Source organism: Benincasa hispida, chromosome 6 (assembly GCF_027475165.1).
Source record: "Benincasa hispida cultivar pf3 chromosome 6, pf3_genome.v1.1, whole genome shotgun sequence".
NCBI classification, from domain to species: domain Eukaryota; kingdom Viridiplantae; phylum Streptophyta; class Magnoliopsida; order Cucurbitales; family Cucurbitaceae; genus Benincasa; species Benincasa hispida.
In genome coordinates this window covers 51,123,570-51,151,385 of record NC_143483.1, presented here as the reverse complement: position 1 = coordinate 51,151,385, position 27,816 = coordinate 51,123,570, and the positions used below count along the sequence as shown (strand labels likewise).

General features: G+C 36.3%; 1 protein-coding gene across 2 annotated transcripts; it reads left to right on the top strand.

Annotated features, from left to right (window-relative positions):
* On the top strand, positions 1-27,227 carry PDR2 (phosphate deficiency response 2). 2 transcript variants are annotated; one of them, XM_039033902.2, is made up of 22 exons: positions 1-141; positions 262-560; positions 7,928-8,020; positions 9,435-9,637; positions 15,238-15,310; positions 15,460-15,632; positions 15,718-15,889; positions 16,356-16,460; positions 16,542-16,652; positions 16,760-16,846; positions 16,923-17,105; positions 18,651-18,701; positions 18,797-18,922; positions 19,045-19,124; positions 21,282-21,390; positions 22,792-22,920; positions 23,668-23,733; positions 23,935-24,006; positions 25,052-25,203; positions 25,350-25,461; positions 25,547-25,663; positions 25,812-27,227. In XM_039033902.2, exons 2-22 carry the CDS (start codon positions 312-314, stop codon positions 26,925-26,927), a joined length of 3,579 nt encoding a protein of 1,192 aa, XP_038889830.1. In that variant the 5' UTR covers positions 1-141; positions 262-311; the 3' UTR covers positions 26,928-27,227. The 2 variants fall into 2 exon arrangements, with proteins under 2 accessions (XP_038889830.1, XP_038889831.1); XM_039033903.2 differs by lacking the exon at positions 1-141 and having other exon boundaries at positions 185-560.
* The last annotated feature ends 589 nt before the right edge of the window (positions 27,228-27,816 follow it).

The window sequence follows — 27,816 nt, the reverse complement described above, 5'->3', positions numbered from 1 at the left end:
GCAAGGCCCGTTTTAATGAAAACGGGTGGGTTAAAAACGGGTTCCGTAAAGAAAATCCAAAACCATCTCTTCATCTCTCTCAAACAAAAACCCAGCCGTTCTGCTGATTCAATCGCTTCCCCGCCGGCGCCGATCTCTCTGGTATATGCCGATTCATTACTTTTTCGTCTCAATTCAAATCACCTCAATTCGTCCCTTCACTTTCTTCCTTATTTCATGCTCACAACCTGATCGATTTACACTCATTTCTTGATTACCCAGATGGTCCACGTTTGCGAATCTTCGAATTGAGTGCAGCAGCGTTGGAAAAAATGTTGAGGTTCCATGTGGGCGGGAAGGTGGTCGAGAGAGTTGATTTGTTGAGGAAGAAACACTGGGCATGGCGGTTCGATCTGTGGCCATTCGCCATTCTTTATGCCACCTGGCTTGCCGTTGTTGTTCCCAGTATAGACTTTGGGGATGCTTTCATTGTTTTAGGTGGACTTGCGGCTTTTCATGTTCTGGTCTTGCTTTTCACTGCTTGGTCTGTTGATTTCAAATGTTTTGTCCAGTACAGTCAGGTTCTATTCTTATCCCTCGTTAGTTTCGTACTTGCGTTTGATGATACTTATGCATTGCTATTACATTTGAGAGGTAATCTTGTCATATGGTTACCTGCAGTATGTCTAACTGTATATGTGTAGCATAGCTGTAAAATATCACTCTTTATACATTTCTGCTGGTTTTGAGGGTGCATATTCAAAAGTTTGACCCTCAGTAGTGTGCAAAATACCCATTTTCTCGATTGAAATCTTGAATTAGCATATTTATCCATAGACCCCAATTGATTACAGTTTCTGCATTAGTGCGCAGAATCTTTACATTTTCCTTTGCCTATGTCTGGTTACCAATTGAGAGATATCACCCTTGATTGGCTGGTCTCCGTGAAGGGTTGAAACACTGGAAGAGAGAGTCTGAATCTTATTGCTTAATCAACAAAGAAAATCTTTTGAGCTTGATCCTTACTAATTATCAAGCAGATAACACACACCTTGGATCTAAAGCCATGTTTTCATGTAGTTAATAATATAGCCTATCATTCTATATGGTAAAGTGAGGGCTTTGAGAGGTCTGAAGCAAGGGGATCCTATTTCCCCTTTTCTCTTTCTCCTTCTTGTGGATGTCTTAAGTAGGTTGGTGAGTAAATGTGTCGAAGGTGGTATCGTTGAGCCCTTTGAAGTGGGCAAGGATAGGGTGGTCTTTCCCATCTTTAGATTGTGGATGATACCCTCTTCTTTTGCGTTGGAAGTGATAGCTCGTTTTTCATGTTAAATCATGTTCTCGCCTTTTTTAGGAGATGTCGGGTCTGAAGATTATCAAGGGCAAGTGTTGTGTCTTGGGTATCAATTGTGAGGAGGACAAGATTAAAAGGTGGGTGGAGTGGATTGGGTGCGAGGTGAGGAGCCGTCCCTCTTCTTACCAGGGCCTTCCTCTTGGGAATAATTTGAAGAATGTCTCCTTATGGGATCTCATGATGGATAAAATTCGCAGTAAGCTGGCTTCTTGGGGAAAATGGTTTCTTTTTTAAAGCGGGTCGTCTTACTTTGATTAAGTCTGTCTTGAGTGGTATTCCAATTTATTATTTTTCTCTCTTTAGAGCCCCGGGTGAGGTGTGCTTGCATTTGGAAAGATTGATGCATGACTTCCTTTGGGAAGCGATTGATGAAGGTAAAGGAAAAGACTCGCACCTTATTAGATGGGAGGTTATTGAAAAACTGGTTTCTTTGGGCGGATTAGAAATTGGGAATCTTAGGGATCGTAACAAAGCCCTTTTAGCCAAGTGGTTGTGTTGCTTTTCCGTTGAGCCCAATTCTCTTTGGCGTTGGATTATTGCTAGTAAGCATGGTTCTCATACTTATGAGTGGTTGGATAAAGAGATTAAAGACACCTACCAGAATCTTTGAAAAGATATCTCGAAAGAACTCCCTATCTTTACTCGTTGAGTTCAGTGTATGGTGGGCGAAGGGAGAGAGATGTACTTTTGGGAAGATCACTGGGTGGGTGAGAGACCTCTCTGTGGGTTATTTATTTGGTTATATCATCCGTCTTCTTTTAAAAACCATTTTGTGACAAATTTTCTTGTTTGGAATGGGAGCTCTTGTACATTTTCCTTTGAGTTCCATCGGACTCTTTCCAATAGAGAAACGATGGACGTGGTAACTCTCCTTTCTCTTCTTAAGAGTCATCCCTTTGGTCGTGGGAGGAGAGATGCGAGAGTTTGGAGCCTTAATCTTTTGAAGAGTTTTCGTGTAAGTCCTTTTTTCAGTGTTTGATTAACTCTTTTCCTCTTGGTGAATCTGTCTTTTCATCGTTGTGGAGGATTAAGGTTCCTAAAAAGGTGAGGTTATTTACTTTACAGGTTCTTCATGGTCGTCTTAGTACATTGGATAGGCTTGTGAGGAAGACGCCGCTGGTGGTTAGGCCTTTTTGCTGTATTCTTTGTCCAAAGGTAGAGGTAGGCGTGGACCATATTCTTTGGCATTGTGATTTTGCGAGCTATGTTTGGGATTCTTTTTTCCAAATGTCTGGCATGTTGAGTGCTCGACACAGAAGTGTTAGAGATATGATCGAGGAGTTCCTCCTATCCGCCGTTTAGGGAGAGAGGCCGGTTTCTTTGGTGTGCTTGTGTTTGTGCTATTATTTGGGTCTTGTGGGGTGAGAGGAACAATAGGGTGTATAGAGGGGTTGAAAGGGATGCTAGTGAAATTTGGTCTCTTGTTCAGTTTCATGTTTCTCATTGGGCTTCGATTTCTAAGGCCTTTTGTAACTATCATTTAGACTTGATTTTTGTATATGATGTAGGGCTACTTCAGGAATTTACATGGTTGTATCTTATTTGTTTGTTTTAATCATTTTTCATTTTAACATTTTAGCTTAGGTGTGACGACCCTTCTCCGTTGGGTTTATTTAAAGGAGGATAAGATTAGTTAGTTGTTAGGTAGTTTAGGTGTGAAACCACCCTTTCCCTTTGGGTCTATTTAAAGAGAAGTTGTTATCATTTCATTCATTATTCAGATCGATAAAATTCCTTCTTCAAGAAGCCTCTAAGAAACTCTGTTCTCTCTTGCAAACAATTGCATCAATTGGTATCAGAGCACCATCGATTTAGGGCCTGATGGTGACCAAGAACACCAAGAATCCCGAACCCCTTACTGCTGATGCGGAAGCATCTTCATCTTCTCCACAATCCCTCAACTGGCGTTTGACCAATGTGGAAGCTGCACTTGAAGAACTTGGCTTTTGGCTGCTAGATGTACAATCCAAGATGGTTGGTCTAATGGCGGTGATGGCTGGAATTCAGCAAGCTGTAGAATTCCTCACTCAAGAAAAGGGCAAGAACACTACTGCCATTGTCCAAGAACAAAATTTTAGACCTTTGCGTATTCAAGAAAAGGACAATCCGCTTCATCCCGCTGCTGCCACTGTCCAAGAACAACATTCCAACTCTCAACATATTCAAGAACAAGTTAATCCATTGTATCGTGAATCTGAACGTGAATTCTTACCTCATGCTTGACAAGAAAGAGTCATCCTGAGAGGACCAAGATTTCAAGAAAGCAGCCTCAATTCGATCAAAGAAACCAAGATTGGGGTAGAGTTCTTCTAGGACCTCCATTTGGGATTGGTCAGAAGGGACAATTGGGAAGGAATGGGCAGGACCCTGTTCAAAACCAAAATTTTTTTCAGCAAAGACACCTGCCCGACAATAATATAGGTTTGGATTATGACTCTTCTGATGAGGAAAATCTTGGAAATCCAATGCACGATTATTACCAAAGAAACCCTCAATTCCAAGACCACCTTCCATACTAAGAAAATTTCCAAGATAAGCCATGCCATAGGCGAAATGATCAAGAAAATTTTCAAGATTGGCACCATCCTCAACGAAATTATGTTAGACAACCTTGGAGACAAGATGCTGAATACAAGATGAAAATTGACCTTCCATGTTACAATGGGTGCATGAACATCGAAGTTTTTCTTGATTGGGTAAAAAATGTTGAATGCTTCTTTGATTACATGGGAACTCCCAAAGATCGGAAAGTTAAGCTTGTGTCTTTCAAACTTAAGAGTGGCGCTTCCGCTTGGTGGGACCAAGTCCAACACAACCGAAAGATGTTTGGAAAACGTCCAACTGAGAGCTGGCCGAAGATGTTGAAACTCATGAAGAAGTGATTCTTGTCAGCCAATTATGAAAGACTTCTCTACAACCAATTCCAATGTTGCAAGCAAGGTACACGAAATGTTGAAGAATAGATAGAAGAATTCCATTGGCTTAGTGCTTGCAACAACCTAGTCAAAAGTGAGGACCAATAGATTGCTCGCTATATAGATGGGCTGCGGTATGATATCAAAGAAAAGCTACATCTTCAACCATTGGCTAGTGTAGCATAGACTATTTCTTATGCCACAACAATTAAAAAAGAAGAAACTCTCAGGCAAAAGCGTGGCCTGGAAAGAAACCTACTTGGGATAAGTTCTCATCATCACAACCAAGGAAGGCTCAACAAGATGCAATCAAGGCTTCGAACCAAAATGTCTCGGTTAAAGGAAAATAACCTTTAACGACTAGGGCAGAAACTGAACAAAAAGGGAGTAATCCTAGAGGGGCTGATTCCCACTGTCGAACAACAAGCTTCAAACTGGGAGATTTGGTCATGATCTACCTCAATAAAGGAAGACATCCTAGAGGGTCTGCAAATAAACTTTCACAAAAGAAATTTGAACCTTTCACCATCCTTGAACGCGTTGGAGAAAATGCTTGACCTTCCCCATACATGAATATCAGTTCAACATCCAATGTGGCAGATTTATCATTATATCAGGCTCCAGAAGACTTCAAACTCTCAACTTAACTTGAGGATGAGTTTCTTTTTAAGGGGGGAAGAACTGATGTAGGGCTATTTGGGAATGTTCATGGCTGTATCTTATTTGTTTGTTTTAATCTTTTTTCATTTTAACATTTTATCTTAGGCGTGACAAACCCTTCTCCTTTGGGTCTATTTGAAGGAGGATGGGATTAGTTAGTTGTTAGGTAGTTTAGGTGTGAAACCACCATTTTCCTTTGGGTCTATTTAAAGGGAACTTGTTATCATTTCATTCATTATTCACATCAATAAAATTCCTTCTTCAAGAACCCTCCAAGAAACTCTCTTCTTTCTTGCAAACAATTGCATCAATATACTTGGGGTCCCTTCTTGATTTTGTATACTTGATTGATGTAACTAGTTAGTTAGAATCAGTTTGTTGGCCTTTCTTTAAGTTTGGTTTAGAACTCTACAGTTCTTTAAGTTCTTTTGAGTTTAGTTACCGTGTGGTAACTTTTGTTTGTTTAGGATGTTATGATGGTTTAGTATTTAAGCTAATACCATCTAACTCTTTAATGAAACATTGAAGTATTATACAGAATTTGAAAACTCTCCCAACTCAATACACCAAGTTTGATATCAGAGCCCTGAGCTTTTGGGGACTCCATGGCTGGTAATAATGCAGCTAATATCAGTAGGGGGAGGGATGCTGAGACCCAGAACCCACCAGAAGTTCTATCTCCAAAGACGACAATCGATCGTTTATTGTCAGTCAAAGGAAATTTGAGAGTAATGCGAGCAAGTATTGAAGATTTGCAAATAATGATGAGGAATGTGTCACAATGACAGGAGCAACTTATTGTCACAACTGGAGCAGGAAAATAATGAACAATGTAAGAAATAAGGATTTTTGTAATGGTATTCAACAAAATCAGGAAAGAAGGAATTATAGATGATGCTTCCCATCTATGGAAAGAATTCAAGCTATTGCCAAAACATAAAAATTGTGAAAGATTTTTTTGATTATATGGACACCAAAACATAAAAAAGTCAAATTAGTAACCTTTAAATTGAGGTCTGCGGCTTCGACATGGCGGTAACAGTTGCAAGGAAATTGAAGATTACTTGGAAAAAGACCTATTAAGAGTTGGCAAAGGATGCTTCAGATGATGAAGGCTCGTTTCCTACCCACAAACTACAGTCAAATAATGTACTAACAATATAAAAATGCAAACAGGGGAATCACAATATTGCAGATGTTACCTAAAAGAACTACTTGGTGTATCAAGCTGGGAGAGTTTTTGAATTCTGAATAAATACCTCAATGCTTCATTAAATAGCTGATGGTTTGAGCTTAAATACCAAACCATTATAACATCCTTATCCTAAACAAACAAAAGAGCTAAACTAGTAATGAAGAAAAAAAAGATGGAAAAAATAGTAAAAAATGACCTGGATAAGAGTTGAACACAGGCGCTCAAGTAAACTACAAACTCTAATAACCAATCTGCCAAGTTGGTGTTTTGTATGTTTATGTGAACTCAAATAATATTTACCTAAACAAAAAAATGATTTTTTTTTAAAACAAAAATATCGTCAAAATATCAGCGATATTGTCAAACTATCGATAATATCGGTAATATCGCCGATTTATGGTTAAAATGATGTTACCTTCAATTTTTCTATTGTATTTTAGAAAAATATCGACTTTACTTCGCCGATATTTCGTGATTTTTTCATCCTTGCAAATATGGCACTTAAGTGGCTTGGCTCTCCCACTTCAATGGTTGGCTTTTGTAGTATGGTTTTCTTGGCAATGGTATCATAGCTAGGTTGTCGACGTTCTAGAGAGAAGCATTGGTGGAGGGTTTTGATTGCGTGTTTTCAAGTAAGTACCGTCGGTTTAACCGTCGAGATGTTGGCTTTTTGAGGATAGGGTATTGTTAAGAACCAAGGTAGTATGGGCTACTTTTGTCCCACATCGACGAGGATGGGATGACCAATATGGTATTTGAGTGGCTTGCCTCTCCCACCTTAATAGTTGACTTTTGGGGTGTGGTTCTCTCTCCTTTGAATTCCATTTGTGTTGTGACGAAGGCCACTTTCGCTCCTCTACCATATTCATAGATTCATTCTTTGGAAGTTAGGAATGTGACTCGATAGCGCAGGCACAAGACCTCTTTTTCGCTAGTGCTGACGTAGTGCGCACATAGGGGAGATGGTGGTTTGGTCAGGTGAGGGTGTCGGCTAGGTCTAAGCAGCCTAGATTGTGTAGGGAGCTCCAGAGTCTAGTGTGTAACTTAAACGAAGGAGAGGTTCGAAGATGCTCGACCGAGTTTACGAGGGAGAGGGACGAGACTTTCTATTGTTTGCACTTGCTTTTCACTCGAAAGACAATGATCTCTCTCTTCTATAAATATAAAGCGAAGCAAAGTCGCATGGCTCTTCGGTGAAGAAAGCTCAATAAACACAGATGAACACGATGCAGGGCATAGCATAACCGAGACCACTAATCATTTCATGACGCTTGGGTCCTTTGGATGCGTGCAGTGAGAGCTACCCACTGATTAAAGTGGAAGAAGTGGAACCTTAGAATTTTTGAGGTTTAAGGTGAATAATGAGGAATGGGGACTCTTTTGTCTATAGTATACATCATTTGGCTCCTTGGGGTGAAGTTAAAACGACAGAGTTCTTTGTAATCATATTTATAGTCTTAATATGATTCAAGTCTTTTTATGTTAGTATGCTTTAGGAGGAGGTTTAGTCATTCCCTTTTGTGGTATTAATATAATTGTTGATCATTTCTCATCAAAAGGAGAGAATAGGAAAAACTATTACCTCCATGGTTGACGTGCTTTCTACTGCATTCACTAATTCACATAGAAATTTTATATTTTTAAAGCTTAAAACGATCTCCTTTCTCATACTTTTTTTTTTGATAATTTGGATTCGTTAAAAATTTAATCATACTTCTAATATTGTAGTCGTGATAATGGCTTAAAATTTAATTACAATGAAATCTTTGCTAGATGAGTCTGTAAATATCTCATGTCTTCGTATGGTGCTCTTTTGACATGCAGGTTAATGATATTCACCGTGCTGATACATGCAAGATAGTTCCAGCAAAATTTTCGGGCTCAAAAGAAATTGTTTCGCTTCATTTTCGTAGGCTTGTAAGTGATTTAACATTTAAGTTCGCCTTCTAAGATGATTTAAATTTTAAATTAAGCATTTTAAATATTTACTGCTAACAAAGTGTGGTGTATAATGCATATAACTGTGGATTTGGTTACATGGATGCATTTTACAGTTTGCATTATATATTAGAGTTCAATGATTGCTTTTCTAAAGTGTTGATAAGGAAAGCTGCAGGGATTTCTGTAATCTCTTTGAGCAAACTTTTTATATGGTGATACTACCAAAATTGAGCAAACTTATTATTTATTTTTCTTTAAAGTTTTATTTTATTTTTATTAAACGTCAGGATAGTTTGTTACAAATGTCTATAACCAAGCATTTATATGTGTGGACCACTGTTGGTGTTAGATGAATGATTATAATTAACGTCATAAAAACAAGCTAATGTATGGTACATCTTGATAATAACCTTCTACTAAACTAGCTAAATAACTAGAACAAATACGAATACAAATTATTTTTCGATCTAATGAGCAAGCGTTATCAGATTGTTTATTATGGTGACTATTTTTCTCTTCATTAGTACAAATGTAGTTTCTGGCTGTTGCAAATTTTTTCCATTATTATATTCTTCTGTGTAGTTTAGTTTGGCTGAAGGTGGAATAAGTTATACTTCCACATGAGTACAGAAATTTAATAATAAATTTTAGATAGAATAGGTTTTAGTCCAGGATACTTGTCCCATGGGTAATTCTTGCAGTTTGTTAAGTTACCATTTAGAAGGAAGTTTTACAAGCTGTGCAAACTTTTAAGTTGTTAACCTGTTTGGTTTTTGTTTTTATTTTTCGCGTATTGTTTCAAATTGGTTAAGGGTCAGGTGTGAGGTGTGAGTTTTCTATACTCATTTTGTTTGTAAGGATCTCAAGTATTGTTCTGAAACTTTAGAATTATGTCCCATTAATAGTTCTCGGAGATGATGAGGGTGTTGGGGGAGTTAACCTAGTTGAGATGATCTGGAGCACCTGCTAATCCTAATGTTCTACCTTGAAGTATCAGTGTATTTTGAGCATTAGTCCCATTTCATTTTCTTAATAAATAAAGAGATTTGTTTCCTTTTTTAAAAAAAAATTCTTGCAATTTGTTAGCTTCTTTTTCTTTTTGGTTCCTTTATTTGGAATTTCCTTATTTATTTATTTTTTATTTTCATTTTATATTTGAATTATTTATTGGTTTGTGCATGGTATTCTTGCACAAGGGCCTTCTCGATATCGTTCTTATTCCAATTTTATTAGATTGTGTATTCTTTCACTGAGAAATGAAAATTGGATTTTCATAGAAAGTGAACAATTATTTCTTTTGGCATACAGTTTTCCATGCATTCTGATTCTGACATTGTTTTTTCAGCAGTCTAGTGTCTGTTCTGTTCACTAAATTCTCTCTGCTTTGCAGCTAGCGGGTTCTGCGTCTGGCGTTGATCTTGAGGAGATCTACTTTGATTTCAGAAAACAACGATTTATTTATTCAAAGGAGAAGGAGACGTTCTGCAAGCTTCCTTACCCAACAAAAGAAACTTTTGGTTATTATCTAAAGAATACTGGCTATGGCTCCGAGCCTAAAGTTGTAGCTGCTGTTGAAAAATGGGGGCGCAATATGTGAGTTTTCTTTTGCGGTTCACTTTTATTATTATTACTCTGTGCATGTGTTTGAACGTGGATGTTTTACAATTGACTGCTGCATGCTTGAATGGCGTGATATGGGATAACAAAGATAATGTTTCCACAATACATTATTACATTTAATGTGCACCATTCCACTCATTTGATTGAGTGACTTAGTTCCCCAGATAATGTTTGCTGGATATCTATTATTTAAAAGGATTATGTTGCACAGAGATAATCCTGAGTTACTCAATTGACAGTTGGATTTCATTGGACTTTTAACGTCAGGGAGGATGGAGAGATCATGATTCTTACATCCTTCGGGGCATTTTCCATGGAAACCATCTGTTAACCGCTTTTTGCTAAACACTTTTTGATGTAGTAGGATTAGGGTAAATTAGGGGGTTATGGTCAAATCCTTAATTGATTAGGATTGGGATTAGCTTCCTTGGTTTATTAGGATTAGGATTAGTTTCTTTGATTAATTAGGATTAGGATTAGTTTGCTTTCCAATTCTAATATAATAGAGAGATTGTCCTCTTGTATTGGCAACTTTTGATTCATAATAAAGAGTTCTTTGGATTCTTGGAGAGAATTTTTCTTTTATCTCTATAGGCTACATCAATTTGGTATCAGAGTGACCGCCTGGGCCAACGTTCACTGCGGTCAGTGGAAGACAAAAAACTCTTGGTGACGCTGATCACAAGAGGGAGCTTTGTGAGTTGTGCTTGTTGCCGAACAGCACACATCTAATTAGGGGAAACCCTTAAAATTCCAAGAAAGAAAGAAGAAACCAAAGATTTTTCAAGAATTTGCAAGAATGGACTATTACCAATCAAAGATGTCCAAGAAAAAATAAAGCAGTTTGTATAGGCAAGAAAATCAATTTTACTTCCAAGAATAGTGCTGAATTTCTGACTCAAGTGATTCCGAAGATGAATTCCAACTTACTAATTTTTCCAACGCCTAATTTTCTCAAAGAACCTATCATTATCCACATTGGAAATTTGATTCTAGTGTTTCTAGTGACTCCGATGATGTTTCTAAGGCAGTTTGGGACGAAATAAGAAGGCAGAAATATCGACAAAGGGTCCAACCATCCAATCAAATCTGTCTTTCAAGAAACCAACCGACAAGACTTCAAGAACCACAAGCAATTCATGATCTTCAAGCAAGAAACCAACATTTTAATCAGCAATACCAGCCAAGAATTGGTGCTCTTGGAAATCAATTGGCAAGACTTCAAGAACCTCAAGGAATTCAATATCCTCTAGCAAGAAACCAACATTTTAATCAACACATCAGAACTAATGAAAACCAGCACCTTGGACAATATTTTGGAGGTCAATTACTGGGAGATATGATGGAAGATTCGAAATCTTCGGATGAAGGCTTTGTTGAGCATCGTGAAAACTTGAGTATGGCTCGAAGAAGAAAATATATGATGAAAGAACACCTGTGAATCATCTCACCACAAATTTGGAGATCGAAATATTTTCAAGAAAACAGAAATATTCAAATAAAAACATCTATCAGGAGAACTTTCGACAGGAAATGGATGGAATTTGGGTTCTTTTGGGAAAATTCAAGAAAGACAGAATTATAATCTTCAAGATTTTTCAAGAAACCATCAAGAATTACATTTAATCACGTAAGAAGATCAAGAATACAAACAAACAAACTATGAAACTTTGCAAGAAACGAACATAACAGAGAACCAGTGCAAAGATGTAGAAGGGTCAGACAAAATAAAAAGTGAAAAAACATCAGTTGAGGAAGACAAGTCGAATAAAGAAAGTAGAACGTGTGAGGAAGAGTTTGCATTGGAAGAAGAAAAAATCGATAAAATCCAGGAAGACTACACGAAAGATACACTTTAGGATCCCAAACCCAAGTTTCATAAACCTGTAAAAGGTGTTCTTAGGTTGGAAATTGAGAAGCACCATATTTGCCATGTTGATGATGAAAACATGTCCAAGAGTGGTAGTGTGATCAGTGTCTCTATTGATATGATGGATAGTTTGGTTGATTCCACATTTAAAAAGCTCCCTAGGAATGGTTTTGATAGCCATCATCTTAATGGCAGCTTGAAGATAAAATTTTCTATCCGGAAAGATATTTCTGGAAATGGATCGATTTCACATGAAAATGGTGATACAAACACAGATGATTTCCAATTTGGAACCCTCTCCTTTTTAATGAAATCTACGATCCAGTCCATACCCAAATTTATTGAAATACCTAAAACCCATCTCCAATTGGCTTTTCTTCATTACTTATGGAATATGCTCATGTTTCACCGGCAATAGATTTTCCTTCACTGACATGGGATGAAATTTGGTTGTTATTGGCATTGGATGATTAGAAAAAAATTGGTTTGAATGACTTACTTTTTTATTTCTATCTTCGTTTTCGTTTTAAAACTCGAGGACGAGATTTTTTTTTGTTTTTTGTTTTTTTGGGAGGGATAGAATGATGTAGTAGGATTAGGGTAAATAGGGTATTATGGTCAAATCCTTAATTGATTAGGATTGGGATTAGTTTCCATGAATGATTAGAATCAAGATTAGTTCATTGGTTTATTAGGATTAAGATTAATTTCTTTGATTAATTAGGATTAGGATTAGGATTAGGATTAGTTTGCTTTCTAATTCTATACAAGTAGAGAGATTGTCTTCTTTTATTGGCAACTTTTGATTCATAATAAAGACTTTTTTGGATTCTTGGAGAGAATTTGATGTAATAGGATAGGGATATTTGGTAAAATCAAGTTAATCTTGGTTAATCCTTGATTAATTACTTCTTAATTTCCAATTTAGTTTTAATCTCTTTTGGTTATCCTTTTGGGACTCTTATAATTCTCTATAAATAGAGAGAGCCTCCTTGTATTAGGTCATATTCACATTAATAAAAAAACTCTTGATTTGATTCTTGACGATTTCTCTCCTTTTAGTACTAGGCTACATCAAATTGGTATCAGAGCATCTAATCTGGGCCAAGCTAACTGTCGTCGATGGAAGCTTGGGAAACTCTTGGCTACAAAAATCGCAAGAGGGAGCTTCGTGAATTGTGTTTGTTGTCAAACAACACACACCTAACTAGGGAGAATCCTTTAAATTCAAAAAAATTGAGAAGAAGCTTGAAGAATCATCCAAGAATGGAATTTTATAGAAGATCTAATGCATTTTGGTATATAAATTACTATTCGTGCTATGAAGAACGACCAAGAAGGTTGAAAACATGTTCGAGAAAATTCAAGAATCGGTCCTACAACAATTTTGATGAAGAAACCTATTCAAGAACACCCAATTTGTACATCAATCCTGAAATATTGGAGGAAATGAAGAAGGGAGCCAAGAAAATCCAATGTTTGTTGGGAGAGATAACTCAAAACGTGGAGTAACTTTTTGAACATTTGCAAGAACTTAAAAAAGTATTAATGCAAGAAAATCAAGAATCCATCCAACGAGGTTGTGAAATCGGGCAAGAAACGAATGGAAAAGAAATCCATTGCAAAGATGAAGACCAACTGCACAAAAAGAAAATTGAAGAAATTGTCAACAACAAGGTTAAAAAAATCAATGAGATTAACTCTAAGATTGCACAACATGAACCAGACGAGGAGGAATAATCGATTAATGAAAATGATGATGGGGACGTGGAAAGCAAAGCCACGATAGAAGTAGAAGAAAACAATACCCATGGGTGTTTTACTTCGAAAAGGTTCGAAACCCTAATTGCAGGTGACCACGAAACGTGGAAGATGATATGTTCGAAATTGAAAAAAATTGGGTTTCCGAGTGGAATAGACGGCAACATACAAGAGGTGGAATTGAAAGTTGACGAAGGTGACTCATATGAGGAAGATTGACCTATCATTTGCACGATACAGTTCAAAAGATTTGACCCATTACTCTGTTGACCTGACCTGCATGTGTCGCCAAAGCATACCAAAAGAATTACATAAAGAATTTGCATCTTCCATTTTCTGCCCATCCCTAAAGATAAATAATTTTCAAATTTTCGATGAGGTTTTCACATTGTCAAAGGATTTATTTTCACCAATGAGGATCATATCACCGGAAGATTATTGTTGGAGTTCTTACAAAGGATTTACAACATAAAGGAAAATATACCACCTATTAATTTGTTTTTGCTGGGAAAAGATAAATATTCCACCTATTAATCGGGCTCAAGAAATTTGGATGTTATTGATATCGGTTGTGCAAAGGTGTTTTCTTTTGAATGGCTTACTTTTTTTTTTTTTTTTTTTTTTTTTTTTTTTTTTTTTACTTTCATTTCCGTTTTAAAACTTGAGGACGAGTTTCTTTTGGGAGGGATAGAATAAGATGTAATAGGATGGGGATATTTTGGTAAAATCAAGTTAATCTTGGTTAGTCATTGATTAATTACATTTTAATTACCAATTTAGTTTTAATCTCTTTTAGTTATCCTTTTGGAATTCTTGTAATTCTCTATAAATAGAGTGAGTCTCCTTGTATTAGGTCATATTCTCATTAATAAAAAGACTCTTGATTCGATTCTTGGAGATTTCTCTCCTTTTAGTACTAGGCTACATCAGAATTCTTCTTTAATCTCTTTAGCCATATCACTTTTGGATTAAAAATACCCTAAGAAGGCCATTTGTTGGACCGATACTGAAAAAGAAGTTTCAGAGAAGAGGATTGCATTCGAATTATTGAAAGGGCTTTTGGTAATTTTATGAGACCAGGACACTCTTACTTATCAAAATTTCGTTTTTGGGTATCTGGTATCTTATACGTTCATTAAGGGAGTCTGTCATTATTCCCAGCTTCAAATTGATATTATACTATGTGCCTCTTTTTTATTTTTTATTTTTGATAAGAAACAATGTAGTAAGAACAAAAGAGAAGGAAAAAATTTTGGAGGCTGGTGTTGAGGAAATTTTCTTCCAAAAGAACTGCAAAAGAAAGAGCCTTATAGAAGGATTAATAATCATAAGTTATTAATGAATTTATTGTGATTTGAGCACCAACCATGAAGTAGTATGCTATAGACTACGACAAAATGCTCCTAAACTACTCTTTGTACTTATATCCTGAAATACAAAATTTTAAGAATAATAATAATCCACAAAAATGCAATATAAACTAACTGCATCCGACTTCTAATTGAAGTTTGGTTTGCTATGGGATGTGAAGAATCGGATTGGTGGAACCTGATCCTTGTTACAGAATTGGTATGTTTAAAGATCCGTCAGGTTCAGGATTGATCCTAGAATATTAGGTTACTAATTGATGGAATACTAGGCTCGGTGTTTGCACCGATAACTTGGTATATCCACTATAGAACCATTTTATGAAATTTAAATAAAATAAGGTAAAAACGTTAATTTCTTAAATGCGTTATTTTCTTGGTGTACTTTTCTTTAGTTCTCCATCCACCATCAAAATCAAAATCTAAGACAGTGCCATATGTGAAAAAAGATAATATAAAATATATATATATATGATCTTTTAATTTGAATTAACCTCGACTTTTTAGTTCTTATCAATGATTGAAGTAGTTTGTTTAATGCTCCTTTTCTTTTTTAAATGTTTTTGGCTTTACAGATTCGAGTATCCACAACCTACGTTTCAGAAATTAATGAAGGAGCAGTGTATGGAACCATTTTTTGTGTTTCAGGTTGACTCTATTTTATCCAAGGGATTTTGTGTTTACTTTATAGTTTCACTCCCTTCTTTTCCCCTCTCCCCTAACCCCCTCCATTTGATATATTTTGAGAGGCATTTGTAGTTTCTCACACGGTTGTAACTTTGCTGCCTTCCCCCCAGGTTTTTTGTGTGGGACTATGGTGTTTGGATGAGTATTGGTATTACAGCCTGTTTACTCTGTTTATGCTGTTCATGTTTGAGTCAACAATGGCAAAAAGTCGGTTAAAGACCTTAAGTGAGTTAAGACGTGTCAGAGTGGATACTCAGACCCTAATGGTGCATCGTTGTGGAAAGTATGTCATTTCTACTACTTGGGCTACTTTTCCTTTTCTTTGGCCACTCTGGTTCTTGACATGTAAGTGTGATGGTGTAACGTAGGTGGGTGAAGCTACCTGGAACTGAGCTTTTGCCTGGAGATGTTGTCTCCATAGGGCGTGATTCTGGTCAGAGTGGTGATGATAAATCTGTACCTGCTGATATGCTTATCTTGGCTGGAAGTGCTATTGTTAATGAAGCCATTCTTACTGGGGAGTCTACACCACAATGGAAGGTGCTTCACCTTATTTATTACCAAATAGCAAAAGAAAAAAAAAAGAAAAAAGAAAAAGAAAAAGAAGAGAAAAGAAGAACTACATACTTATAGCCTCCAAAATGTACCAAATAGCAAACTTTCTACCACAAACATAACTGCATAGCCCCTTGAAGCTGAAACAATGTAATGTATGATTACAAGTTACGACCTAAAATTACAATAAGAATTAACTTCAAGTACTGAATAATTGTGAAAATTTCCAACCCAAAATTACAAGAAAGCATTTCAGCAAGGTGTTCTTTCTTAATACCTAACCTATGGTATTTATACAATAGTTTCTAACTTTTCTTTGAATACTATTGATGTGAAATGAGTTATTTAAATAAGTTCCTGCAGTTGGGGTACTTTATAAGTGTTGAGAATGATATTGAAAAATTTTATATCCATGTTCCATGACCACATTAACTAGAACTTATCTTCCCAGGTTTCAATAACTGGGAGAGGAATCGAGGAGAAGTTATCAGCTAAGAGAGACAAAAGTCATGTGTTATTTGGTGGGACCAAAATACTCCAGCATACTCCGGATAAGGTAGATTTGTTGAAAGGAATCTGGTGGCTATAGTTTGGATCTTGTGAATATTCTCATTTTTTATTATTTGGGTGGAGACAGACCTTTCCTCTTAGAACCCCTGATGGTGGCTGCCTAGCAGTTGTTTTGCGAACTGGATTTGAAACAAGTCAAGGGAAACTAATGCGCACAATTTTGTTTTCTACAGAGAGGGTAACTAATTTGACATTTTTTGGTTTGCAACCATAATGAAATTTATACTATGCTTCTCGTCCAAGATCTGATAATATGTATCTATATATCTTTTGCTCCAATTGTAGGTTACAGCTAACAGTTGGGAAAGTGGCCTATTTATTATGTTCTTAGTTGTATTTGCAGTTATAGCTGCTGGTTATGTACTTGTAAAGGTAAGGTGACATACTTTTCTGTGCTCTGAGTTGTAGATCTCAATGATATAGGGTGAAGATAGTTTCTTTGATGCAGGGGTTGGAAGATCCCACGAGAAGCAAGTACAAGCTTTTCCTTAGTTGCTCACTTATAATCACTTCTGTTATTCCTCCTGAACTACCAATGGAACTGTCGATAGCAGTTAATACATCATTAATTGCTCTAGCACGCCGTGGAATATTTTGTACAGAGCCTTTCCGAATACCATTTGCTGGGAAGGTAGTTTACCTATGCCTGTCTGGTGAATTTTCACCGCTTCTTTTGCAATCGAGTACACTTAAAACTCCTTTCTTCATTATAAAATGGGAGATTGTTAATTGATTTTCAAATCATATGTATGATATTTCTATTCATTGTTTTGTAATCCACCTTGGATGCATTAACTTGCAAGACAACTTTCTTTCAGTTTTCATGGCATCACAAAATTATAAAGCTTTAGTTGGGAGATATCCTAATTTGATAAGAAACCAAAACTTTCATTAATGAAAGAAGAATTACAAAATTGGGTGGTAAATATCATAAATACAAAAGAGAGTGGAAGCCATACACCAAGAAGAGTCATTGAAGTGCATGCATGATGTCCAAAATTTTGTATGGTTGCTACTCATGTTTCTTGTTTCCTTCATATTTCTTGTAAAACAATATTTACTACACATCCCCAAAGAAGTTGGTCAATGGCGTTGGCATGGATTAGTGGTGGGACCAGCTGATATTAAATTGTTGGAAGAGAGGAGAGACTGTAGACTGTTGGAGGAGGAGCTATGGTGACCACTTCTTTCCACAAAACCACAATCTAGGTTGACAAAGAAAGTGGTGTGGTAAAAAAAAAGTTTGAGTTGGTTACTTCAATTAGAAACTTTAAACTGTACAAGATCATGAAAGTATTCAAAAGAATTAAACTTATATGTGAGTTGCCTTACCAACAAATTTTAGTAAAGTTAGATATTTATTTCATGAGATTGTTGAGGTCAAGCTTGTGCTGGTGTGACACTCATGGATATAAATGCTTTGTAAAATTGATTAAGAAGCTCTTATTTGCGAGGAAGGATATGTTGGAGCCACAATGGTAGGTAACTCATAGCTGAGTTGCAAACATTCTCTCTCTGCTATCTATTAGGAATATTAGTTGAGAAATGTTAGGAGAGCGTCTATCCGTTAGGACTATTAGTTAGGAAATGTTAGGAGACTTATTAAGATATTAACTGCACATGTTTGTCATTAGACATCAGTTAAGAGAGTTGGTTAGGGAAGAGTTATCATAAATGGGGAGTGGGTAAGAGAGATGAAAGAAGACAGAAATTTGGAGTTTAATTTTGGGGAAGTTGTGGTCTCTTGAAGCACTTGGATATTGTAATATTTTCTTTCTTTATATTGTAATACGATTTCAATGTTACTATTTTCTTCCATTTTCAAGATGGGGGTCCTATCAAGGACTTGGAGTTTGATGCAGTTTAAGGCGTCACTTTGGTGTTTAGCACTAATTGGACGGTTATATGTCTTAGACTTGTTTGTGTTTTTTTAATTGTATTCCAACAATTTGGGATGCTTGTAATTTTCATTGTTTTTTAAATATTATTTTTGTTGTTCTCTTATATCTGTTGAGTTTGGTTTTGCTTTGTGTTGATGTATTGCCTTTTTAGAGCTGTCATACATAAATCTGTGTTGTGTAAACTCGTTCTTATCCTGTTTTTGTTGGAACGGCATGTTAGTACCTCTCTCTTTGTGTGTTTGTAATCAAATTTTGTATTGTTTCTTCTTCTGCAGGTTGATATTTGTTGTTTCGATAAAACTGGAACATTGACATCAGATGACATGGTTTGCTCATATTGAACTCAAAATATGAAAATAGTTATCCATTATGCAATATTATTCAAGATGTTCATTCTTCTTCACTTTCTGGGCATCTGTAGGAGTTTCGAGGAGTAGTTGGGTTGAGTGATAAGGAGGATTTGGAAACTGACATGACTAGTGTGTATTTGCGCACAGTTGAAATTCTGGCTTCTTGCCATGCATTGGTTTTTGTGGACAACAAGTTGGTAAGCTAGCTTCATTCTTGAATCCTTGATATATCTATCTATGAGAAGAAAAAGTCTGCGAATATGCTCCTTACAAAATATTGTACACTGGAACACTATATTTGGTCTTCACTTGTCTGTAGGTGGGGGATCCTCTTGAAAAGGCTGCTCTCAAGGGAGTTGATTGGATTTACAAATCTGATGAGAAAGCCATTCCCAGAAAGTAATGCTCCCCCCTTTCTTTTAAGGACCTGCAAAAATATGAATTTATGTATGTGGGTATACTTATACATCAGTACATGTAAATTGTAATGTAGAAAGATACCTTAAATTGTGTCAACCTAGTTGAGATAGTTAGGTGCACCTGCTGATCCTAGAATTCTATAGTTAGTTGTATCTTTACTCTTTTGTTTCTTGTACTTTGAACATCAGACTCTTTTCATTATATCAATGAAAAATTATGTTTCTGTTTCAGAAAAAAGAAAGATACCTTACATTGATTGAAGTTTTAGTTTAAATATGATCTCCTACGTACTATGATTAAAGTTATAATTAAAAAATTTTATGTTTACAACTGTGATTAAAGTTACAATTAAAAAGTTTTATGTTTACATGTCCTCAGCATGTAACTAGTTGTGCCTTGGGCCATGGTCAATCGGTCAAGAGATAAAATACAAATTTAAATTGGTTTGAGGTTATAAATTGAATTTTGGGATCACCTACCTCAAATATTAATACCCAAGCTTACTAATACTAAAGGAGGTCGCTCGTCCAGTCCATTTTGACTGGTATCTCAACTTATTTTTTTCTCTTTGTTTAGGTCCCTATATATATATATATATATTATAGGAACTTTGTTTAGGTCCCTATGACCATTAATAAGTCTTAGGAGAAGCTCATGAGAAGCTTCTTAGGGAGGAAGGGGTGGATGGGGCCATGGGGGGAAGAATTTTCTCTTAATGAGGTGGGAGATGGTGTCCAAGCGGTTGGACCATGGGGGTTTGGCTTAGGTAACCTTAGGGCATGATACTTGGCTCTATTGGCTAAATGGTTCTAGCATTTTCCTTGTGATGCGAAACATGGCTTTCTTGGCTAACCTTAGTAACCTTAGGGCAGGATACTTGGCTCTATTGACTAAATGGTTTAAACATAGCATTTATTTTAAGGCTATGTTTTATCAGTTGTGGGTTTTGCTGTCAAAGTATCTCCTGCCAGCTTTTTGGTTCGGAAGCTTGCGTGGTGTTATCTTTCTAAATTTTCCTTGTGACACCAATTCCATTTGACGTAAGGTAATTTGTGAGCACGTATGGGGCCACATTCTTTTGAGTGGATTTCGGATGGGGTTTAGAAAGGCACTTCCAGAAACCTGTGAAGGATATTTTGGGCAGTTTCTCTATTTCTCTCTTTTTGTTTAGTGTTTAGTGGGGAATGAGATTAATACTTATTTTTGGGAGGATATGTGGATGGGGGATAGACCTATTTGCTCTTTGTTTCCTTGATTATGTTATCATACATCCAAGAGGGACCATATATATTATAATGGCTTCCATTCTCTTCTTTCTAGAAGAGTGTCCTCTTTTTCTCTGGCTTTTTGCCCTCATTGTTCGATAGGTAAACAAAGAATATTGTGACCTCTTATCTTTCATTGGAGAGCTTGTGGTTAGCCTTGGGAGTGGGAATCATCGTCCTTTGGGTCCCAATATTGTCAGTGGGTTTTCTTGCAGTTGCTTATTCTCTTGCCTTGTGAAGCCTCTCCTCTGCCTAGCTTCTGAATCTTTTCGTTGCTACAGAAGGTCAAAATTTCGAAGAAGGTTTAATTCTTTGTATAGTAGGTCCTTCATGGAAGAGTTAATACCAGGGATTGTGTTTTGAGAAAGTTGTTGGGTTTGTTAGGATAGGACCACAGTGTTGTCTTCTCTGCAAGAGGCTGGTTGAGGATCTTGACCACATTTTCAGGAGTTGTGACTTCACTGTTTTTGGTACAAAGTGGCTTCTTTCTGGTTTTCATTTTCCACCTAGCTTGACCTAAAGGGTGTAGCTTTATATGCCCGTGCAAGAGCCTCTTAGGAAGATAAAATGTTTCTTTGTACTTCGTGCAATCTTTATTCACGTGCGTCTATTTTTCAGAACAGTCATCTATACACATTGAGTTTACGTTCAATGTTACTTGAGCAATTTACGTTATCCTCTTCATTCTTCAATATATATTTTGGGTTATAAATTTTTTTTTTTGCTTCTGCTTTAAGTTTTGTCATCAGCTAATGCTCTTTTCATTTCTCACTGGGTGAAACATTCAGTTATTATAGTCATTATTTAACTCTTCATTGGCTATGCATTTTTCTTTATTTTCATTATATAATTTACTTTTAATTAATTGCAGGGGTAGTGGCCACGCTGTCCAGATTGTTCAGAGGCACCACTTTGCTTCACATTTGAAGAGAATGGCAGTTGTTGTGCGCCTTCAAGAGGAATTTTTTGCATTTGTGAAGGTCTAATGGTTTTTTCTGCATGACCAGTATACGTCATAGACATGTTTATTTCTAGTTAGTATTTACCTTGTTTCATGATTATTATTATTATTATTTCTCTTTTTCCTTTTTGGGATGAAGAACCATACATTCATAGAGAATATGAAAGGATACACAATGGGTAACTAAAAGGGAAAAAAAAAAAAGAACGAAAAAACCAGCTAAAACATTGAAAGCAACAATCTTTTAAAAGAGAGGCTAGATTTATGTGTTTATTTTAGGTTCAATCCATGGTGACCACCCACCTAGGATTTAATATCCTATGAGTTTTCTTTGTACCAAAATGTTGTAGGGTTAAGCGGGTTATCCAGTGAGATTAGTTGAAATGCGTGTAAGCTAGTTTGGAAACTCAGTTACATAAAAAAATTCTATGTATTTATTGTATTTATTTATTTTTCTTTAAAGAAACCAACATTCACAAAATTGAATGAAAGTATAAATAAAGGGCTTTGAAAAAGAATTGCTCAAGCAAAAGGACAACAGAAGACAAAACAAAACAAAAGGCACATCAATATAACTAGACTAGCAAGTTAGCAACCTTCACTTCCTGCGTTTGCATCATCCATTCCGACTTCTTAAGGAACACATGGCTTGAAAGAGGAACAATAGAACCTGTTGGGCACAGAGAGAAACCCCACTTATCCATATTCTTCAATTTTTTATACTTCAACACTTGAAGGACTTCCTCCCTTTTGATACATTTGTATTAATGAAATTATGGATTTCAAAAAAAAGATAAAATAAAAGGCAAAATTACAAGAAAACTGCTATAGCTTATAAGAATGCATTATTTAAAAAATTAACTACTAAACTCTTAGAATGCCCATAGAGAGGAAGGGAAATGCTCACTCCCTAAACCTCCTTTCCACACTTCTTAAACCCGTTAAAACTCTCCTATTTTTATCGAGCCATAAAATTTAAAAAGTCCAATGAGAGGCTAGAATGAACGTGTGTGCCGTAGTAATTTATTTATCTTGAAATTGGGTTTGGTGGAATATCATACAAATTCTTTGTTTCATAGTTTTATAAACTTTCATGAAATATGAACACTATTTTTAGGGTGTTTATAAAAAAAACTCTATTTTGGAGTGTTGGAGTTCTACACGTATCTTGCAAGATATGCTCATATTTTCATCAATAACGTAATTTGGTGAACACAATGGCGAAAATAAAGTCATTGATACTATTGTTATTTAATTTCAGACCTGCTAGGACATGGTAGGAAGATATGTAGCATACATTTGGGTTGCATATAAGTATTTAGATTCTGGAGCCAGAGTTACATGTCTAGTTTGTGTATTTACGATACAAATAATTATTTGAACCTCTCCAGTCTAAATAAACTTGGTCTCTTCATTTCAGGGTGCCCCGGAAACCATCCAGGAGAGGCTCACTGATATACCTTCATTTTATGTTGAGACGTATAAAAAATATACACGACAAGGTTCCCGTGTCCTTGCTCTTGGTTACAAATCACTTCCGGACATGACAGTGAGATATTCTATCCCAACCCCCCACCACATCTGTGTATAAACATAAAAGGACCGTGCATTATATTGTAATGGCTTGTTTTCACTGTTATCAATGTTGTCAGTCTAATAGCCCCTGTTTTTGTCACAGTTGACAATTTCATTTTTTTTTGTTATGGTTATTTTTCCAACTGGGATTTCCATAATCATCATTGTCATGGACGTTATCACCATCTTTGTCTCAAAACATGGACACTATATTTAGCACTGCTGTTTTCCCACACGGGGATATGCACCGGAGACATGCTGGACGTGTGATTTGAAATCTCTGATCTTAATTACTTTTAAAATCTCGAACACGTTAAGGCCATATGAACATGAAGGGGAACACATTGGGTGGATGACACATGTATGGGAGAAAATGATCAAAACTATTTTTCAAAAGATATATTAGAATAGGTAACTTAGGTGCAATGAAAAGAAGGGTAAAAATCTATTGGAACTGAACAATAAATAAACCAATTAATAAAAAATGAAGAAAACAATGATATTTCTTTTATAAATGACCTAATTTCTTAGAACATGGTATGCCTCCTTGTCTGTACTATCTCATGTTTGTGTCCATGTTCCTTAGATCATTGTCATTGTTTTCTTCATTGTTGTCAATGTCATATTAAGTAATATTTGAAATGAAATGTACATAAATCCATAAATTCATTATGAATACTTCATTTACCTGGCTGGTTTCTATTTCTTTCCAATATTGAAGGTTAGTGAAGCTCGAGGCCTGGATAGGGACTTGGTGGAGAGTGACCTGACATTTGCTGGTTTTGCGGTAATCAGGGACTTGCTCTCTCTCTTGTTTCAGTTTTAGTTTCTGATTATATTTTCTCTTGTCAATCATTCTGAAACCAAGTGTTCAATGATTCTCCCAATTTTTACCCTTACGATATATTCAGCTTGAAATTAAAGCTACTTTTCTGTTCCTTTTTTGTCCCTATTTTCATTTGTTTAATGTTTATCAATTACATTCCAGGTGTTCAATTGTCCAATTAGAGCAGATTCAGCTACAATATTATCTGAGCTTAAAGGATCATCCCATGACTTGGTACAGTTTATCCAGCCTAATTATTTCCACTTAATTGCGACTTATAGAATATACTTATTGGTTTACTATATCAACGAGATTTAAGACCGTTGTTAATTTCGTAAGAAAGTAATCTTCTTTCCATTTTGCATTTTGTGTGTCTATGATGGTAAGCTATAATATGAATTAATCAGTACCAGGGGATTATGAAGTGAATTTGTTCTGTGTGAAACTGAGTTATATTCTTTAGTTTCTCTACTCAGAAGTGAAATATCTGACTATGGTACTCTTTGGAATTCAGAATTGAATTGTGGATCTTTGAAATAAGATTTTCTGGATTAAGCATCTAACTGGATGAACAAGACATTCTGGGCATCCGAAAACTATAAACTTTTGAAAATGTACTCGATTAGTTCTTAATTCTTATATAGTTTTATTCTTGATAGAATCAGAATGTCAACCCACGGTAATTTATGACAATTATTCCAAGTACGATTGTTGTAATTTATCTGATGGTACATAGATTCAACTCCAATTTGCAAGTCAACGTCCATTGAATTTTTAACATCCATCTGGATTCTAACCATGACCGTAAGGAGTTCTCTTTGATCCCTGAAATTGTCCTTTGATCTCCTGTCCTATGTTTGTCACGTATGACGTAACTGTAAACTCGGTCGATTTATCAAGACATTCTTGTAGGTCTTGTTATGTCTTATAGGCAATCTAATTGGTAATTTTTTTCCCACATTTGCTACTACCTCTCATTTTGTGGGTGTCGGTCACTACGCCTTTATGTAATTATGATAATCTTGTTCTTTTGTACTGAAGTCATTTGTTAGTAGGGGTAGACTCCCATGTTCTGGGACTTGTTTCTTTTTTGTATTTCCTTGTATTCCTTCATTTTTTTTCATTCTTTTTTCCTTTCATATGTCCACTTTTCTTAATTGAAAATAAATGATGTTAAATGTTCCCATCTTCAATCTCTTTCAGTGCCGCTCATATTTTATTCTCATTTATTTGAAGCAAGTGGAAGAGTGAAATACATTTTTTTTTTTGGTTGTATTAGGTAATGATTACTGGTGACCAAGCTTTAACAGCGTGCCACGTAGCTAGTCAAGTTCATATTACCTCAAAGCAAATTTTAATTCTCAATTCAATGAAGGGAACTGAGGAACATGAATGGCTTTCCCCAGATGAGTCGCAGACAGTTCCCTACAGGTGAATTTTATTAGCATTTAAAATCCTTATTTTGATTCTACTTTTTTCCCCTTGCCTCTCAACCGCACCGATTTACATTTTTTGTCCTTACATATGTTAATGTTTACATTTACTTGATTTCTTTGTCCTCATATGTATTTCCTCAGAGAGAAAGAGGTGGGAACTTTATCAGAGACGTATGATCTTTGTATTGGAGGTGACTGCATCGCAATGCTACAACGCACCTCCACTGTGCTGGATGTTATTCCATATGTTAAGGTTCTCGATCTTTCTCTCTTGTAAGAATATTGTTTCTCGCAGTGATGCCAACTTGATGCCCCATACATGTGAACTGTTTTATTAGGTTTTTGCAAGAGTTGCTCCTGAGCAGAAAGAACTGATTTTGACCACTTTCAAAACAGTTGGAAGAATGACGTTAATGTGTGGGGATGGAACAAACGATGTTGGAGCTTTGAAGCAGGTCTTGACTTAAGATGTCTATTGACTTATATTTTAATGCATTAACAAATGTTATGTGGAGCAAGAGAGATTTTATGCTCGAACATTTAGTTTGGATGTTTGAGATGAATGTCTTCCCTTTATAACAATCTTATATCCTTGTGTTTCAGGCCCATGTAGGAATTGCTCTCCTAAACGCAGTCCCTCCTCCTCAAAGTGGTACCTCTTCTTCAGAAGCATCTAAAGATGAGGCTGTACGGTCTGCAAAGTCAAAGAAATCTAAGCCTTCATCCGAAACATCAGGAAAAGCACTTTTAAGCGGGGAAGGTTCTTCAAAAAGCAAAGGTGGTGCAAAAATGGATTCTGCTGCTGAGCAAGCTAGTAATCGTCCACGGACACCTGCAGAGATGCAAAGACAGAAGCTAAAGAAACTTATGGATGAGTTAAACGAAGAGGGCGATGGGCGCTCTGCTCCTATTGTCAAGCTTGGAGATGCATCCATGGCATCACCATTCACCGCAAAGCATGCTTCTGTTGCCCCTACTACTGACATTATTCGCCAAGGTCGAAGTACTCTAGTGACAACTCTACAGATGTTTAAAATACTTGGTCTCAATTGCCTCGCTACTGCCTACGTACTGAGCGTTATGTATTTGGATGGTGTAAAGCTTGGCGATATTCAAGCCACTATCAGTGGAGTTTTCACAGCAGCCTTTTTTCTCTTCATCTCACATGCACGGCCCCTTCCGACACTCTCAGCAGAACGCCCCCATCCACATGTCTTTTGCTCTTATGTTCTCCTTTCTTTGTTGGGCCAATTTGCAATCCACTTATGTTTCTTGATTTCTTCAGTGAAAGAAGCTGAAAAGCATATGCCTGATGAATGTATAGAGCCTGACTCAGATTTTCATCCCAACTTGGTTAACACGGTTTCATACATGGTAAGCATGATGCTTCAGGTGGCAACCTTTGCTGTAAACTACATGGGTCATCCCTTCAACCAGAGTGTATCCGAAAACAAGCCGTTCTTATACGCTCTCTTGGCTGCGGTCGTTTTTTTCACTGTTATTACCTCTGATTTGTTTAGAGATCTCAATGACTGGCTGAAACTGGTTCCGTTGCCTGTGGGACTGAGGGACAAGCTTCTGGCTTGGGCACTTCTTATGTTCTTGTGCTGTTACTCTTGGGAAAGACTGTTGAGATTTATGTTCCCGGGTAAAATCCCGGCATGGCGGAAGCGACAACGACTAGTGGCTGCTAATCTGGAGAAGAAGAAACAGGTCTGAGTGGAATTTTTGGTGGCAAGTGTGGAGGAATCAACAGTTGATAAGCAATGGGTTCGAGCCCATGTATTGTAGCAATAGAAGAAACTGATGATTTATATTTGCCACTGAGGCTTACTTAGTGGTGGAATTTTGTCAAAATTACTTATAAAATTTAGGATTAGACATGCTATTTATGGGTAATCTTAGACTGACAACTATTGATTGGGCTCAGTTTTTCAAATTCAAAAGATGTAAATGACACATTTAGTCATCGTTGCTTTATCCTAATTTAATGAAATGCTGTTCCACAGTTCGGTACTACATGTATTTATTTATTTTATTATTTTGAGTAGAACTAAGGATGAGGATTTGAAGCACTCCCTCTACGGTGCTTTTTCTATCAATTAGATCCTTTTCCATGGAATAAAGTATCCAAGCATACCTATTTCTTCATATTTCTATTTTCGTGAAATTTCTTTCTTCTTTTAAGCGGAATAAGATTTTAAGTTATGCTATATTAAGCGGAATTGTTTAAGAAGAAAGAAAAGACGTTACTTCGCCATCAATTGACCTCAAAGAGAGTAAGGGATTTCCTTTGTTTGAATCCATAGAACTTTTGTTCTTCCATTTTTTTTTATTTAATTCTTCATTCTTTTACCCAAAAGACCTACTGGTCGGCGGTTGCTGCCTACGACTCAGTGTGTGTGGTGCTCGCTGATTGGAAACAAAAACATCCGGATGTTGATCTTGTCTAATGGTTGGAGATTCCACGATAACAAGAAATCGAAATGAATTGTTTGATGTTTGTTCGTTCTCCCCTCTTCAATTCCCAATGAATAATTTGAAAAAGCAAGAGCAGCAAGTCCAAGTAAATAAAATACGAAAACAAATATGCAATTTTTTTAAGATT